Source organism: Antechinus flavipes, chromosome 4 (assembly GCF_016432865.1).
Source record: "Antechinus flavipes isolate AdamAnt ecotype Samford, QLD, Australia chromosome 4, AdamAnt_v2, whole genome shotgun sequence".
NCBI classification, from domain to species: Eukaryota; Metazoa; Chordata; class Mammalia; order Dasyuromorphia; family Dasyuridae; genus Antechinus; species Antechinus flavipes.
The window spans coordinates 142,361,187-142,380,787 of record NC_067401.1 but is presented as its reverse complement, the minus strand read 5'-3'; the positions used below and the strand labels follow the sequence as shown (position 1 = coordinate 142,380,787).

General features: G+C 32.4%; 1 protein-coding gene across 1 annotated transcript in view; it reads left to right on the top strand.

The window, feature by feature from the left end:
* The window catches only part of NSF (N-ethylmaleimide sensitive factor, vesicle fusing ATPase), a 189,343-nt gene that overhangs the window by 36,300 nt on the left and 133,442 nt on the right, over positions 1–19,601 (top strand). The window contains exons 6-8 of the mRNA XM_051994904.1: positions 2,397–2,504; positions 3,104–3,179; positions 8,207–8,362. Of these exons, the coding sequence (XP_051850864.1) occupies positions 2,397–2,504; positions 3,104–3,179; positions 8,207–8,362 (340 nt within the window). The remainder of the gene's footprint in view (positions 1–2,396; positions 2,505–3,103; positions 3,180–8,206; positions 8,363–19,601) is intronic.

The following is a 19,601-nucleotide window of genomic DNA, read 5'->3' as shown; positions in this document are numbered from 1 at the left end:
GTTTATAAGCATCTGAGAGTACATGTGTATATGTGAAGGTATGTTTGTGGTTTTGTTATGCATATGTATCTTTGTACATCTACATGTATGTCTATTGTATACTATTTTTGTTTTCTCGGATCTAGTTAGCTGCATAGTTAAAATTGCCCTTTTCTCTGTGGCCTTGAGATAAATTATCTAAAATACTTTTCAAAGTCTAATCCTCATACAAATGAATTATTTTCTTCATTTATTATTGTCATTGTTATTTAGGAGTTGATTTTAGAAAGGAAGAGCACAGTTCTGGTTGCTAGGGAGTAGAATTCTAGACCAGCATCACTCACTGATAGATGTGTTTTTTTGAGTTGTCTGAGAAGTCTTGTTCCATATACTTTTAACATTGCTAGATAAGTATAGACCCGCTAAAAAGTATTTTCAAAAGACACATTTTGGTAGATACCAGGTGGTAGATACAAAACATTCCTTCTTAATAAAGTAGACAATTAACCTCACTCAATAAAAATTGTTCATATTACAAGTTGGATTTTTAAAATAATTTAAAAATTTTTATTTTACACACACACACACAGCATTTTTTTAAGATTGTAAGTTCCAAATTCTCTCTCCTATTCCTTCTCCTAATGCACTGAGAAGACAAGCAAATTATATATATGAAACCATACAAAACATTTCCATATTAGCCATATTTCAAAAAAGCAGGAAAAATAAAATTAGAAAACTATACTAGTTTGCATTTATACTTCATTAGTTCTTTCCCTAGAGGTGGATAACATTTTTTAAGGCTTTTAGAATTATCTTGGATCATTATATTGATCAAAGTAGCCAAGTACTTCATGATTGATCATGATTGTGATATTGCTCTTACTGGGCATAATGATCTTCTGGTTCTTCTCATTTCTTGTTATATCAGTTCATATAGGTCCTGCCTTTTTTTTCTGAAACTACCTCCTTCATCAGTTTTCCATCACAATCATGTGCCACAACTTGTTCAGCCATATCCCAAATTGATGAACATCCCCCAAATTAACACTTTTTTCTTTGTCACCACAGCTAAGTCCTTTTCCTTTTTCTTTGATAATCTTTTTGAGATATAGACTTAATAACAGTGTTGCTGGCATATGCATAGTTCCAAATTGTTCTCCAGATTGGTTGGAATAGTTTAACTCCACCAACAGTTTATTAGTATATATCTATTTTCCCCTAATTCCCTCCAGCATTTTGTTATTTCTGATAGTTATGTGGTAGTACTTGAGAGTTATTTTAATTTGTCTTTCTCTAATCACTAGTGATTTAGAATACTTTTTTTCAAATGACTATAGTTTTGATTTCTTCTAAAAACTGCCTTTATTTTTGACCATTTATCAATTGGGGAATGGCTCTTATTTTTTATAATTTTGACTTAGTTTTATGCTTAATATATATTTGAGAAATGAGGCTTTTATCAGAGAAACTTGCTGTAAAATTTTTTTGATATTACTTCATTACCTGTTACCTTTTAGTAAAATATAGCTTCCTTGATCATCTCTTTTAATTAGATCCATTTTACAAGTTGTTTTGCAATTCAAATATAGGACAGCTTCGAAAACAAACAGTTTAGAAAACAAAAGCTAGACTAATTAACAGACTGATTGAAACTGTACCATTTTAATTATTTTATTCATGTGGTCTAATTTTACAGTTTTTTTACTGCATCAACAATATCAGAAATCTTTTTCTTCAGCCAGTTCTATTGTTTTGGGTGAAAATAAATGCTTTTTCTACTAAGTTTCATTTCATTGTCCTTATTCATCCAACATTCTCTATTATCACTTAGATCTTTTCTTATAAAGTCCCCAGTACTGACATATTTCATTTTACCAGTCTGGTATGCATGGTTATCTCAGCTGCTCCCTTGTTTGGTTAAAACTGATGCTTTAGAATATTCTCTTGCCTTTTTCTTCTTTGGATTTTTTGCTAGAGAAGTGCTTTTTCCTCTTAGCTTTTGTGGATTTTATTGTCAATCACTCCAGATGAGTGATTTGGGCACCACACATTTTGCTGTTTGTTTGGGAGTCAACACCTTTATCATAACAATGAATACGAGCATTAAATCTGTGGAAAGGAAACTTTTCCTAGAAAAATAGGATAGAAGAAATATCCTCTTCTTGGAGTGTAGAAGGTGTGGGATGAAAAGTAAAAATGTGTTTGAGTTTCCTTCAGTGTTATTTAGCCACTACTTTTTTTTTTTTTTTAATTTTTTTGTCTGTTGTTTTAAAGTGGCATAGAAAATTGATAAAGGTAGTTGCCAATTGTTGAGGTACTTCTGGGACAAAATTTGCATTGTGGGAATTGGAGGTTGCTGTGGAGAAAACTATTGCTGCACTCTTATTTTTCTCCCTTTCCTCTTTCCTGAAAAGCTTGTATTTAGCTTCAATGAGAAGCTTTTTGGTTTGTTAGTGAAGGATATTGAGGCCATGGATCCCAGCATCCTGAAAGGAGAACCTGCTACAGGGAAAAGACAGAAGGTATGAATCACATTTAATATTTCAACTATAAGTAAAATTGTTTTAATGTAAATATTAAAAATTAACTTTCCTAAGTTCTATCTTACATAGTTATAATAGTTGATCTTTGTAACCAATGTTTTCCAATTTTCAGATATACTGTTTTTCATATTGTTAAATGTGCTATGTGTTAAATCTAGGTATTTGTTTCAGTTTTCCAAAAATATAGATAAAATTATTATGAACAGCAGGGGCAGCTAGGTGGCGCAGTGGGTAGAGTACTAGCCCTGAAGTCAGGACCTGAATTCAAATGTGGTCTCAGACACAACATGTTCTAGCTGTGTGATCCTGGGCAAGTCACTTAACCCCAATGGCCTCAGCCAAAAAAATAAACAAATAAAAATTAAGGAAAGCACTGATTTATATTACTTCAAAAGATAGGACACCAAGAATAAAAAAATGGAAGCTGATTATAAGGTATATAACTAGGTCACTATTTTTTGAGTCATAGCCTAAAAAAAAAAAATCTTATTTTTTATCTGATACTTTGTTTTAGGGAGGGCAGTTCAGCAACCAGTTGTGCAATGTTGGACTATAACTATTTGTTCATCTTCTTGCAGATTGAAGTCGGTCTGGTTGTTGGAAATAGTCAAGTTGCATTTGAAAAAGCAGATAATTCTTCTCTTAATCTTATTGGTAAGAATTGTAGTGTTTTGAAAGATGGTTTCTTAAATGGACTTTAACTTTATCTTGACATGTCACCAAGCATAGATCTAAGGTCTAATCTAATGACTTAAATGAATAAACAAGTATACTCCCTTTGCAAGAAAGCCACTTTGTGGTAATGATAAAATCAGGAAATGCTGCCATGTTATTTGGAAGGGCCAGGACTTGGGAAATTACAAAATGTAAAAGGAAGAAGTCAGACATTTTCAAGCATGAGTGTTGGGGCTTTTTTTTTTGGGTAATTATTTAGTACCTTAAGAAAGATCCTATGCCATTTTAACTGTCAATTCAGAAAAACTAACCTGGGGTCCTTAGAGTAAAATATGAAGTTATAAAAATCCAAACACATTTTCATTTACTTGGGAAAACCAGTGATTTTAATGAAGGTCAAATAGTTAAAATAAAATAATAGTTTTAATGATGTGTTGAGGACCCTGCTTAGGGGTCCTCAAACTTTTTAAATAGGGGGCCAGTTCACTGTCCCTCAGACTGTTAGAGGGCTTGACTATAGTAAAAACAAAAACTTTGTTTTGGGCCTTTAAATAAAGAAACTTCATAGCCTTGGGTGAGGGGGATAAACGTCCTTAGCTACTACATCTGGCCCGTGGGCTGTAGTTTGAGGACCCCTGCAAATGAATGTTATCCCATCTCTTGAATTATCTCTGTTACATCAGAAAAATACAACTAACAATATCAACAATCATAATTCCAGACATATCTAAAAAAGAAGGCAATTACAAAAAACACTAATGGCACAAAGAGTTTGAAAAGAACTTAAATTGTTATGTTTAAAAGTCCCTTTTGAGTTTTATGACATAAATCTGACAGATGAATGATGCCAAAATAATTTCAAAAAGCTGACATTTACTTTACCTATCCCTTGAATGAATGTGGTCTGCAGTATTTTACAGTAAGAATAAAACATTTCAGGATCTCCACATAGCACCGATAGTGGCCATTGCTAGAGTCAGAAACATAACAGGAAAACTGGAATTATTAAGGGGTATCTCTCCCCCTAAGATTATGTTTCAAGAGCAGAAGAACTTTTGAAGATTTTTGGAAAGAATGAAAAAATACATTAGTATCTAGATGCTAGATTACCCAATTAAAGGCAACATAAAGGAATCATGTAGAACAAGATGTAAAACATCTAGCTGGCGGTCTTTAAAGCATATATTTCATTATAGAAACTAATTCTTTTTATTCAGTATTTTGTCTCTTATTTTGGTGACTTTCACAGATGACACCAGAATGCAAAAAAGTGTAATTATTTTTTGGTTTTCTCTATAGATAAAGCATATATGAGTCATTCTGGATGAAGCAAAGAGATTTCAGAAGTGTTAAATAACTAAAACAGATTATTGAAAATTGCATTACTACTATCTTATCTTTAGTTTTGGAGAGCTATGTCATAGGTTATTGTAGAAAGAACAGATTGTCATGTAATCTGTCATAAAAGTCATCATTGTCATGTATTTATATAGCATTCACTAACCCCATGTTTTAAAATAGCAATAAGTATTATTTCTATAAGCCCAAACTAGCAAGTCAAAAATGGAAATGCCATTTGATTCTTGATGTAGGTTATGTTGCCTTTATTAAGACTGGCTGATGACTAGTCTTAATAGTGATGAAAGTTTTTTTGGTGAAAATATCCTTTTTTTTTTTTAAATTTAATTTTATTTAATAATAACTTTATATTGACATAATCCATGCCAGGGTAATTTTTTTACAACATTATCCCTTGCACTCGCTTCTGTTGTGATTTTTCCCCTCCCTCCCTCCACCCCCTCCCCTAGATGGCAAGCAGTCTTATATATGTTAGATATGTTGCAGTATATCCTAGATACAATATATGTTTGCAGAACCGAACAGTTCTCTTGTTGCACAGGGAGAATTGGATTCAGAAGGTAAAAATAACTCAGGAAGAAAATAAAAAATGCAAATAGTTCATATTCATTTCCCAGTGTTCTTTCTTTGGGTGTAGCTGTTTCTGTCCATCATTTATCCATTGAAATTCAGTTAGGTCTCTTTGTCAAAGAAATCCACTTCCATCAGAATACTTCCTCATACAATATTATTGTTGAAGTGTATAATGATCTCCTGGTTCTGCTCATTTCACTCAGCATCAGTTCATGTAAGTCTCTCCAAGCCTCTCTATATTCATCCTGCTCTCATTTCTTACAGAACAATAATATTCCATAACATTCATATACCACAATTTACCCAGCCATTCTCCAATTGATGGGCATCCATTCATTTTCCAGTTTCTAGCCACTACAAACAGGGCTGCCACAAACATTTTGGCACATACAGGTCCCTTTCCCTTCTTTAGTATCTCTTTGGGGTATAAGCCCAGTAGTAACACTGTTGGATCAAAGGGTATGCACATTTTGATAACTTTTTGGGCATAATTCCAGATTGCTCTTCAGAATGGTTGGATTCATTCACAACTCCACCAACAATGCATCAGTGTCCCAGTTTTCCCGCATCCCCTCCAACATTCATCATTATTTTTTCCTATCATCTTAGCCAATCTGACAGGTGTGTAGTGGTATCTCAGAGTTGTCTTAATTTGCATTTCTCTGATCAATAATGATTTGGAACACTCTTTCATATGAGTGGTAATAGTTTCAATTTCATCATCTGAAAATTGTCTGTTCATATCCTTTGACCATTTATCAATTGGAGAATGGCTTGTTTCTTATAAATTAGGGTCAATTCTCTATATATTTTGGAAATGAGGCCTTCATCAGAACCTTTAACTATGAAGATGTTTTCCTAGTTTGTTGCTTCCCTTCTAATCTTGTTTGCATTAGTTCTGTTTGTACAAAGGCTTTTTAATTTGATATAATCAAAATTTTCTATTTTGTGATCAGTAATGGTCTCTAGTTCATCTTTGGTCGAAAATATCCTTAACTATAGTCCTTATTTAAGGTGATATATGAAGTAATATTTTGCTCCAACATTTAAAGCTTCCTGAGGGGAATATGTACAGGGCTGTCTATACAGGATAATGGTTTCTGAGAAGAGAAACTGATTAGAATGAAGGCTACCATCAGTCACCTGGCATTCTTATTTTAAATATTCATATTCACATAAAATCTTTTTGGAAATGAGAGATTTTCATAGGCCTAAGGCACAGTTTCTTATCTCGTCATGACATTTAAGGAAGGTTAAACAGCATTTCCTGCCATTGAATTTCTGAACTGATTATTTTATTCATATGCTGCTTAAGCAAGTCTTCCTTTATCACTAGTGATATGTGACTTTTATGAAATACAATTTTTATTTTTCTAAATGATCTCTGCAAAGTGTAACTTAGACTTTTTAAAGTTGAAAAATGGTTTATTGATTTATTGTGCATTATACATTTGGCCACAAGGGGCCAGCCAAGTTTAAGAAAATACTCAAGGTTCATCATCAAGTCACATTGTAACCTAGAAATTATCTTATTAAAATGTTTTTTTCATTTGAAACTTTCCTTTCCTGTGTTCTAAAAACAATAATATATTCCAGTTTTATCCTCAGGTGTCCTGTGGCAATTCCATTTTACTTATCATCTTTTTTCAAATATGGCAAAATAATGTCTTGTTTTAGGTCAGATTCTAACCTAGATTAAATTTTATCTTAACTGTATTTATAATGATATAACTATAATATGTCATTTTTTAGGTTGATTGCCACCTATAACTTATATTCTAATTCAGACCTTGATCATCTTTGATTTGTACTTTTAAAATATCTTTGTAATTGGTCTCCTGCTAACACCCGTCTCCTAATTGTCTAATTGATATTCCTAAAACAGTTATGACCATGTTATCCCTATACTCAAAAATCTTCACTGATTTCTCCTTGCCTCTAAGAAAATATGCAAACTTCTGAGTTTAGCATTTAAAACTTTTTTCTGAAAAGATTTCTATCCATTTTTTCAGCTCTTCTTCATTTTCTGTCGTTTATTTACTTCTCTATTCTAGGCAAACTAATCTACAACCTGTTGCCCACATATGCTGTTCTACCTTGGTCATTTTGCAAAAAGTAGCCCTTTATGCGTAATCTTGTCTCTGTCTTGAAACTCTGTCTCGAAAACCTCCAAAATATCTCCAGAGTACAATTTGGGTGTAACTACCTTCCCAATGACCTTTCCTGTATATACACTAGTTATGCTAGTGCCTTTTCTCTCTTGAAATTTTATATATAGATATATATAGATATATATGCTTTATACTTATTTATATACATTCTGTATATGTTGTGTTCCCTGGTAACATCCTTGAAAGTGGGGACTGTGCTTTTTTTCTTTCCTTTTCTCTCTTTCCCTCCTTCACTCCCTCCCTTCCTACCTTCTTTTCTCTCTTTCTCCCTTCTAATATAGCACCTTTCACAAACATTATTAAGTCATTAATACATGTTATATTGAAATGACTTGGTTAGACTAATTTCCCATGTATAAATGTAACAAACTGAAGAATGCATATCATATATTCTCACATATTCTCTGTATACCAAAGGATTTGAAGCTAGGTAAATGTAGTTTCCCTTTATTATGCTCCTTTTGGAAGCTTTGAAAGTCTTTGTAATGAAATTAGGGCTTAAAAAGTCCAAGATTTTAAAATATTTTTTTAATGTCTAAAATGTAAATTTTGCTTTGCTTTGTTCCAAGGGTATTATTACATAGCTCGACAGTTTAGCTGGTCATTTTACAAATGTTCTTTTAACCACAAATGAAACAAGGCAAGAACTTAAAAGGTGGTTTAGCAGAACCCATATCCCACTACTGGAGAAAACAATTGAATGCCTTAATGACACTGACCATCTTTTAATGGGTCATCAATGTCATCTTTGTAAGAACAACTGATTATTTATTGAGATTTAATTTATTCAGTTTATTTATTAAAGATGTATTGTTTACCAATTTATATTTATTAATAATATTAAAATTTCTTTGAATATCTTCTTTTGACTGGTGAATATCTGATTATATTTTATTTGTACAGGCAAAGCTAAAACCAAGGAAAATCGACAATCTATCATTAATCCTGACTGGAACTTTGAAAAGATGGGAATAGGAGGCCTGGACAGGGAGTTTTCAGATATATTTCGCCGAGCTTTTGCCTCTCGAGTATTTCCTCCAGAAATTGTTGAGCAGATGGGTGAGTGTGTAAAAGGAAAATTTAGTAAAAGCATTTAATTTACTTTTAAAATTAAAAATATGATTAATTTTTTGAGAAATGTTTTGGAATTATTTCTAGGAACCCAAGGAATTTTTCACTTTTTCCTTCTACGTGTTTCATCATTGGACTGAAAATATTTAGGATTCCTCAGAAATCCTAAGTGTACTATGACTATTTAAAAATAATATTTTATCATCTGTAGAATATAATAAAATAATAAAAATAATTTTGATGGTTTTTCTGATTTTACTGAAAAGTTTTAAGTTTAGTATATATTTAGAAATTCCTTCTTATTCTTAATGGTTTGATCAATGATTTGAACTTTTACTGAATTGTAATTCTGTTTTAAATATAATCTTTACAAAGTCTGAAGATAGTTGCTTTTCTTCTTACTACCGTTTCCTAACTCAACTACTGCCTCCTCACACTTCTCAAGTGATTACTTATCTGAATTAGATTTAATCCAATAGAATAGACAGAAGAATACATTTTGGGGTTTCTGCATTGTGACATTGTGCAAGGTGCTATATTTGGAGGGAAGAAGGAAGGAAGGAAGGAAGGAAGAAAAGAGGAAGACAGGGAGAAAGGGAGGGAAGGAGGTAGGGACAGAGAGAAAAGGAAAAAAACCAATTATTAAGATTTTTCCTCTTAAAATTCAACTTCTTTGAGGTTTAATTTTAAAATGTGAATTATCTTCATTGGTGTTGATACTGTTATGGCAATTTTTATATCTAAACATCAACTTGTTTCAAGTCATTAAGTAATGATATGAGAAGAATTTCTAACTCCTATTGCCTGCTTAAAATATAATACACATAAAACAAGGCATTTTAATACCGTTTCTACTTTTGCTTTCTTCCTTTTCTCCATTTTTTTTCTTTTTTCTAATTTACTGTTAGGAGATTAGTTTCTTCAGCACAGGGGCCCCAACAACTGTTTTTGAGACCCAAAGTATTTAGGTCATTTAAATCTTTTTGTTGTTAGCTTAGCTTCTCTGGCTTGCACAGGATTCACTGTCTGATATATTTTACACACACACACACACACACACACACACACCTGTTCATTGGGTAAAGGTCAACTTTGGAATGGATTAAAGGAAAATGACAGAGACCCTCATCACCTGAACTTTATGCACCAATTTTTCCCCACATACTTTTCCCCACTCTGAGAGATACAAAAACTTTATATAAAAAGGGAACTTTGCTTTTGAGGAAGTACCAAAAAAAAATTGTCTACTTTCTTTATTATATTTTTTGAGACAAAAATAACTCTTAATTAAGGTACTTTATTGATTTAGAGGGACAATGTTTAGATATTGTTTGTACATGTAATAGCAGAAATAAGAGGATTGATTCCAAGTTTCCTCTTTTGTAAAATGAGAGTGTTAGACTGAATGGAATTCTGAAATTCTTTTCAGTTTTAGATCTATGGTCCTACATGAAGGAATGGCACTTTAGTTACTCTTATGACACAGTTTCAAATGATTTTTAGAGTTGGATCTTGTTGGTAATCATGGGAGAATCAGAGTCCAATGATTGGGACAGGGATATAGTAAGTAAAATACAGTGGCAGAGTCAGGAAGAGAGAGGATCAAACATTGGTTTTTCTAACCATTGAGTAATTGCTTTAAGTTTTTCAGTACACATAAAGAATTATTGACTTAAACTAAATTTATAAGTTATATAATTTGGATAATATACATTTATCATAGTTTAGTTGATAGGGAATATCTAATTATTTAGAGACTATTTCCTAGCATGTGCATCTGAATGTGGTTGGTGGATAAAGTTCTGAATTTGGAGTTAGGAAGACTTGAGTTTGAATTGTGTCTGAAACACATTCATAACAAATGACTTAATCTCTATCAGCCACTTTTTCTTCTTTTTAAAAACAAAATAAATGGTAGCTATAATCATTATAAGCATTCATTCATTTATTTAAGTCCTGGAATTCTCTTTTTTCTGCTCCTTTTGGTTATTTTAGTACTCAATAGAGCAGCCACTAGATAATGGAAAAAGAAAGGTAATGGAGGTGAAACTATATCATTCAAATTGTTATTTTTCAGCTCCATCAGTAAAGTATATGGTAGTAAAACAGCTTTGAATTATCATTTTAAAATAGGTTAAAATTTTTCATTTAACCATTGCCTTCTCAAATCTCCATGTTCAGTGGTGTGTTCTTTTATTTGTTATGGACTCTTACTATGGATTTGAATGAAATCTTTAGTGTTGCTTTAAGCTTGTGGCTTCTGTGGCTGTTGTTTTTTTCGGGTTTTTTGCCCTGACCTATTTTGCAAAAGGACTTCTCTTTAGTTTTGTGTTGTATGGACATCTTTAGTCTTGGTGTAAGTCTTAGCTATCAAAAAGAATATGCTGTTTTTGTGGTTTTAAAAGTTTTCCAATGCATTCTACTATATTGAACTTTAAACTGGATCTTAAAATAATCTTCTTTTTTTATTTCAGAAAATGTATATTCTAAATATCCTAGGTATTGTTTTCCTGCTGTATAAGAACTTAGTAGTTGTTATCCTCAGTAGAGTCCATTGATACCTTCTTTTATTTCTTAAGTCAAGCATTTTGGTAAGATTGTTTTCTAGCATTCAAAGTGGTTATTCTCTGTAATAAGGAAAGCATGAATTGTTACACTTTTTGCCGATTAGCATTGTGCTAGACATTTTATATACTCGTTGCTTTTCTGGTCAGGTGGCTAAAATAGCAGCTGAGCTATTCTTAATTCTTGAAAAGTTAATTGGATAGATCAGAATGGTTCACAAATTGAAATAAAAACTAACTAGTCAGATCTCTTCAGATGAAAAACAGTGATTGAAAAGCAGAAGTTAGTATTATAAACAATTATTTTTAGGGATGCATTTTAAATTTTTCTTTGAATCATTTCATTTTTTTTCCCTTGCAAGAGAATACTACTTGTATAATTAGTATACAAAAATTATTCCAAATGAGGTTTTCTGAATAGTTTCAACTTAGTTTCCCATTCCATGATGCAGATTCTTTGGATTAGTGCCATTATTGTTTTCATGATAATACTAATTTACTTTTATAGTACATGTTCTTTCTTTTTGCATATTTACAGTTTAAAATATTATTTGTAATATCTTGATAGTGCTATTGGTCTTTTTTTTCTTTAATGTGTATTTGGAAATCAGAATGGTACTAATGATCAGCAGGAGGGCTAAGATGACTTTATTTAGTCATAAAATTATAGAGCTAAAATTAGGATTTGCTTCAGTTAGCTTCCTGCCTGATATTTTTAATTCCACTGAACCATTATCACATATCCACTCAATTTTTAGTCACATATTACTTAAATGTGAACTTTTCTGTAGTTAAGAACTAGGCCAGCCTAAAATATGCAAGACTCTCCTTAATGGGGTTTACTTTTATATAATTTAAAATGTACATTTAGAACAGCTTTGAAAGGTAAGAGTGATCACAAGCAAGGTCTACATCTTAAGTAGTATGTAAAGGAGAAAGAATTGATAGATGAACTTCAGGTCTTTTTTTATACTTGCTTCAGAGCTACCTTCTTGCCCCTTTTCTCCCTTAATTAGCTGCTTAACTCCCAGTAGTCTGGGGTCCCCCCCAAAAAACCAATATTAGGAAATCATCAGATGATTAGACCAGACTTGAATTCTATGGGCTTAACTCTTGAAGCCCCACATTGGGATAAGAAATCTTAGTCAAATGAGATGCTAGGATATACTTGTGAAGGGATGCTCTTTTTTTTTTTATAATTTTTTTTTTAATTATAACTTTTTATTGACAGAGCCCATGCCTGAGTAATTTTTTTTTTACAACACCCTTGCACTCACTTCGGTTTCAACTTTTCTCCTCCCTCCCTTCATCCCCTCCCCCAGATGGCAAGCAGTCCTGTACAAGTTAAATATGTCACAGTATATCCTAGATACAATATATGTGTACAGAACTGAACAGTTCTCTTGTTGCACAGGAAGAATTGGATTCAGAAGGTAAAAATAACCTGGGAAGAAAAACAAAAATGAAAGCAGTTTACATTCATTTCCCAGTGTTCTTTCTTTGGATGTAGCTGCTTCTGTCCATCCTTGTTCAATTGAAACTGAGTTCGATCTTCTCTTTGTTGAAGAAATCCACTTCCATCAGAATACATCCTCATACAGTATCGTTATTGAGGTATATAATGATCTCCTGGTTCTGCTCATTTCACTTAGCATCAATTCATGTAAGTCTCTCCAAACCTTTCTGTATTCATCCTACTGGTCATTTCTTACAGAACAATAATATTCCATAACATTTATGTAGCACAATTTTGTCAACCATTCTCCAGTTGATGGGCATCCATTCATTTTCCAGTTTCTAGCCACTACAAACAGGGCTGCCACAAACATTTTGGCACATACAGGTCCCTTTCCCTTCTTTAGTATCTCTTTGGGGTATAAGCCCAGTAGTAGCACTGCTGGGTCAAAGGGTATGCACAGTTTGATAACTTTTTGAGCATAGTTCCAAATTGCTCTCCAGAATGGCTGGATGTATTCACAATTCCACCAACAATGTATCAGTGTCTCTGTTTTCCCACATGAGGGGATGCTCTTAAACTGCTAGGTATGCATACTGATTGATTGTTGTCTTGAATATGTTCATTACTAACTGATTATATTCACTTTTTAGACATAATACACTTAATCAGTCTTAGCTATGTTTTGTAGAATAGATCCAGAATTTCAAATTGCACTATTGTATTACAGCTGTCATATTGGAAAAGAACTTGTCACTTCTAAAACATTTTTAGAAATCAATGGCACTTTTTATTTTTAATTTTCTAATAGATTTTATTTTGGCATGGCAGAAACTTTATGAGAAGCTGCTTGATAAAATATATATTTCAAGAAAATTTGTTGATAATATATAGGAGGAATGTGTAACTTTGATACTGTGATAATGTTGGCCATTTGTTGTAGTTGAAGAGTTTTGTTACCTCTACATTTTGGTTTTATTTTATGCCATTGTAGACATGATATTCTTGGCTCTGGCTTATTTGTTTGTTTTTTCAATTTTTGCCTTTTGTTTTTAAATCACAGTCATTATCTCTTAATCTTTCTTTCCTCCACTTCTTAGAATCTTTTCTCATTACAAAGAAAAAGTCAACCAATCTGGTGATAGTCTGTCACTATTAGCATATTTCAAACTGAGCAGTAATTTGAAAACTGTATATATTAAAAGAAAATATATTCCTCTTGTTTAAAGAATAAGATTTTTTTTTTCTTGGTAAAATTAGTCTATAAAGTATCTTCCAGTTCTGGTTTTCAGGAAAGGCTCAAAGGTGCAAGGAGAAGTGCTTTTATTGTAGAAGTCATAGAATTTAGGAAATAGTGACAGGCATTTAGGAAACTTGTATTTCTCTTTCATATATCTGTCTTTGACTCTGTACTTCTGCCCATCCAGGGAGCAAGAATAGGGGTTGCATTTTCCCTATTTTGCACTTCTGTGCTTCTTGAGAGTAATGCTCTAGGTATCTTCTGTGCTGTAATTCTCTGCTAGGACAGGATTTAAAATAGTTATCTCTAAGACCTTCCTCCCTTTGGATTTTATTTGCATTAGGGATACAGCATTCCTTATATTAGGAGTGAAAAAGCATCAATTACTTCATTGGAGTTGCCACTAGTGAAGCAGTTGCTCTGTGTGGTGCAGCTGCAAAGGTATTATGTCTTTAGGAGATAAGGAGCTTTTCACAATATGCAGACGTCGTTCACTTATTAAAAATGGTGCAAATAAAATCCAAAGGGGGAAGGGCAATAAGATTTTTCCAACATAATTTTTTTTGTGTGCAATTCTTGCCTAGATTAAAGTGAACACTGACACCCTTAAATTGTATTTACACCCTCCCCCCTACTCTTGTGGGATTGCAGTCTTAAGTGGGGGTTAAGACTGCTAGCCAAACTCCAGGGTCCTGTGAGAGGAACCCTAAGGCTAAAGAGCTTATCTGAAATTTGAAAAAATGAAGCTTTCTGACATTCATCTTTTACTTTGCATTAGTCATAACTTGCTTTTCAGCTGTATTTTCGGTTTTGAATGCCAACATGACATCTGCTTGAGTCTATCTGTAATTTATTAGGAAAGGAAAAGAAAGCAATTGTTCACTAGTTGGAGCTACTAACTTTTTATTTCTGATTTTCCATTAAGTGCTTGTAGATGGTACCTTTTTCATAAGAGGAATGTAATAAATTTGCCAGTTCTAACCTTAGGTTAGGAAGCTTATAAAGATCATTTTTTTAAACTACAAAAAGAAATGGCTCTTGACTGTGTGTGGTTTCCATAGACTCTGGGAAGAGAATTAGAAATAGGCATATCCCCTCAATATAGCATAGTTGTTTCTTGAAAAGCTATCTATAAAATGAAATATATCTTCAGTCAGTTTTCCCCCTGACTTAGATACTTGAAAATTTCTTTTGATAGAAAAAAATATATGGCTGGTCTTACTTGATCAAATTTTACTAGTATACAACTGATATTTCTCATAAGCACATTTTAGGAAATAGGCTTCTTTTAGTTGCAGTGCTGTCCAAAACTAAAATTGTATTGTTTCAGGAAAGGGCCTTTAATAGAGCTGCAATAAAACCAAATAGTTACAGTAGACTGTACCTCTACCTCTATCCATAATCAAAATATTAGTGAAACAGTAGGGTAGACACTCTGCTAGTGCCTTTGATAATGACCTTGTTGCTAGTAGAAAGTAATTGTTCATTCTTTCAGCACTTAAAAAACAATTTAAATTCATGAATACTGTCTTTGCATTTAATGATCCTTCTCCCTTTCTCCTTACTACAGCTGCTGTCCTAGATTAAAGGGTTAATTCTTCCTGTTTCAGTACAGAAGTAGTAAAAATTTTTTATATTCAGACCTTCTAGATGTTGTTTTCCCTGGGAAAGGAGATAAAGTATTAGACTTGAAAGTCAGAAAGGCTTCTAGATTCAAAATTCAAATCTTGCTTCAGGCACTCATTTGTTATATGACCTTGGTCAAGTCACTAAAGCCCTCTGTACCTCAGTTCTCCAACTATAAATTTCTCCAGTGTTTTGGAGATGCTTAAAATCTCCAAGTAAGCTTCTAGCTCTAAATCTGTGACTATTTTTCTTTCATATGAGTCTTTGAGCAGCTGTGAGTTTATGGAAGGAGCTAAGTTGAGGCAAAGTTTCTGTTCTTTAGTGAATTTGAATTTTGCTTTAACAATCTTTTACTTGAGTGATCTAATCTTATATTTTTAAAAGTAAAGTGTCAGTGTTTTCTCATATTTTCTCCCCCACACTTAGGAAAGCATTTAGGTGACATGAGTAAGAGTATTACAGAGTCTTTAATTACATGTTCATGTTGAACAAGCAGGTTTTTGTTTTTAGCTTCCTTGGAAAGTTAAAAAAATTTTTTTTAGAGCTCTTCGTAGAGATAAGAATGCTTTCAGCATAATAGGTGTTCCTTATTTTGGGGTAAAAAGGACTCTGAAAGCGCCAGGTTTTTTTTTTTTTTTCAGGACCTTTTTCTGATAGCCCTAATATTCAAAATTTAATATATTTTATCAATTTAATACAATCACTCTTCCATATGTTAAATTATGAATGTCAGGATTATTTTTTTTTAGCATATCTTGATTGGAGGTGTCTTTTTAAAAAGTTTTATTGCTGTCTTTTTTCTTCATGTCAGTTATTTCAAACTCCCTTCCTCCAGACTGAATCTTTCCTTGTGACAAACAGAACAGTTTTGCAAAACACATCTGATACTGAGGGAGGAGGTGCATTTCATTTTTTGTTCTTTGATATCTTTATTGATTTTCTAGAGTTTAATCTCATTTTAGTAATCTTTTCATTTATAGTTTCATTGTATATTTATTTCCTCTTGGTTTTGCTTTTTTCTACTTTATATCAGTTTACACAAATATTTCCATATTTCTCTGAATTTTTGAAAATAAATTTTTATTTTTTTGTTTTTGTGTCACTTATGTTTCTTTTTATACTTCTCCTTCTTTCTCCTCTCAGAGAGCCTCCTGTATAACAAAGAATAAAAATAAGAGAAAAAAATTGAACAAAACTAATCTATATATTGGAAAAATGTGGTATTATCTGCAGTATTCTACGTAAATAGAACTCCTCTTCAAAAAAGGGAAGACCTGTTGCATTCTTATCTCGTCTAGGAGCCATGCTTGGTTATTTCAGTTTCACATTTTGATTTTGTTGTTATTTTCTTTTATACAGAGTTTATAGTTAATGGGTCTATTACTTAGTTTTGCTTATTTATTTTATACATGTTCATAGAAGTCATTCTGTGCTTCTTTATATCTGTCACATTCGTTGTTATTTTACAGTATATTAGTATCCCATTTCTCAACTATTAAACACCAAGAAGTGACCTTTATTTCTGTCTTTGAATTCCCTGGGAACATATCCTCAATAGAGATGTGGAGAGTGGTTACTTTGTTAATTACTGTTTTTTCTAGTGCCAAAGTAAAATCCAGAGTGGTTAGAGTTGGCCAAAGCTTATTTAGAGTGACCAGCGTTTCTAAGTATCTTTGTTTCTAGCTTATCTTCCACAATTTTTTTCTCTTAAGCCAATAACAAAATAGTGTACTCTTCTTACCTGTTGGTAAGAATTAAGCTATTTACTTTTAAAAGTGATAGAATTGTTTTCTTCTACTGAGGCCTGGCTCAGTCAGTTATAGTGCAAAGATATTAGTTCCTGTTCTTCTTGGTAGAAGCTGGAGGTTTTGAAGTTTGGCTAGGTTTGAAACCGTTTCTCCTAACTAATACATTGGTTTCAGAGTTTTGATGTATGTGATTGGCTGCTACCTGGAGCACAATGGGCCATGTGAACTCTACTGAGAAGCAAATAGCTTCTGCCCTGAAGTATATAAGACTAAAAAGGTAAATAAATTTAAATGTTCAATTAAAAATTAGCTATCACCAATCTTCTCATAGCTAATAGAGAACTAGATTTAGAGGCAGGAGAATAGGTTCCAGTTCTGTCACATTTAATAACTAAATTAATAGTAAACTAAGTTAATTTCTCATAATCTAGCTTTCTCACTTTTGAAGCAAGAATCATCATCCTTATAACATTTACTGAACAAGATTGTTAGGATAAAAGCACTTCACATTATGTAAATATGTTATTAAGTGCCAAATAGGAGGTATAGGCAATGGATTTTATAGAGATTTGGGAAGGAAAACTCAGGAAAGCTTTTCATAAAAGAGGTACTTCAGATAAGTCCTGAAGAATAGATATGATTTGGATACTTGGATAAGAAAAGGAACTATTTTAGATGGGTAGGTAAACATGGGTAGAAATATGCAGAAAATATTCAGGGATCAATGAAGAGATCGGTTTTTTTTTTTTCTTAATAGTTTTTTATTTTAGTATCACTTACATTTCCCAACATCCCCACTCCAATCCCTACAACAAAGAATAAATAAGAGGGAAAAAACAGTTCAGAAAAAGAAATCAACAAATCAAAAAGTTTGACTTTATATACAATTTTATATTTCCATAGTATTCCACTTTTATAAAGAAGGAAGAAAGTTGTACTTTTTTATCCCTCCTTTAGAAGCAAATTTGGTCATTTTTATTTAGCAGAATTCAGTTTCTTTATAAAAATAAAGTTTGATATTTATTGATTTTACATTGACAAGATTTCCCCTGGTTTCCTCTTCCTGACCCCTCAATAGAGTCAATCTTATAAAAAAGGAAGAGAAATTTTGTTTGTTTTATTTGCAAAATTGTCAGATTTTTTTCAATGTGTTGATCAATCTTGGCAGTGTTTCATACCTGTGGGCTCTTTGACCTCTGCAAAGTGCAGAAGAAGATGTTTACTCAGATCTTTGATCTTTATAATTTTTCAGTTCAGTTTTGAATGTTTTGTGATGGTTGTTCTATTGTCATTGTGTATGGTGTTTTCCTGGCTCTGCTTGCTTCATTTTGCATTACTTCATGTCAATGTTTGCATGCTTTTCTGTATGTATCACACTCATCATTTCTTAATAACTCAGTAATAAATTGTTATATTTATATATCACAATTGTTTAGCCATTCTCTAATTGACAGGCATTTACTTAGTTCTGCTTTTTTGCTTCTATGAAAAGTTCTGCTCTCAATATTTTGGTGCATGTGGACCCTCTCTTTATGTCAGTGAGCTCGTAAATATCTATGCCTATCAAAGAATTTTCTGGACCAAAGGAAATAGATATTTTTAGTCACTTGGTTTGCATAATTCCAAATTGCTTCCTGGGGTGGTTATAACAGTTCACAACTCCACTGATAGTATATTAACCTATTGCAGCATTTGTTTCCATTTTGTCATTGTGTACATTTTCCTGGTTCTACTTATTTCATTTTTCATTAATTCATATGGGTCCTCTTCTGCTCTATATATTCATTCTCTCTAATAATACAATAGCATTACATTATATCTATATATCATAATTACCATTCCCCAATTCATGATCATCTATTCAGTTTCTGGTTCTTTGTAAATACAAAAAGTGCATCTATAAGCATTTTTTATCTATATCAACTCTTTCGTTTTATTTTTGGAATCCTTGTGATATTAAAGCTACCAGTGCAATCTCGGGATCAAAGGGTATAGAAGAGGTTAGCTGGATTCAGAGGAACCTGTGTTAAGGAGAAGTGGGACTAAAAAGATGGAAAAATAAGTTGAGACCAGTCTTTTAAAGGACACTGGGTGTCCAGTTGTGGAGTTTGGACTTTAAGATACAGGCCTGTAGAGCCTTTCTTCACTGACCATTCTGTCAGTCAAGGTAGTATAGTAAGTAAATAATTCCTTGAGAAAGTGATCTCTAGTCAGACTTTTTAAAACTTAGAATTAGCATTTACTAGAGTCAATTTTCTTATATTGACTCCATTCTAGACTGTTACTTCTAAGACTGACTTAAAATTGAACTGTACTGTGGCAGTTATAAGATCATAAATTTACATTGGAAAGGACCTTAGTGACCATTTAGTCCATACCTTTCATTTTACAATTTGAGGGCTAGACAGGTTATGACTTGCCTAAGTCACAGACACAATAAACAGAAACTCTGGATTGGAACCAAAATTCTCTAACTCCATATTCTGTGTTCTTTATCAATTGAAAAACAACAACAACAGATTATCTTTTGCCTCATTCTAGAAATATCTCAATCATTTGTTTTCATACTTGCAATCAGATGTTAGTTTATTAT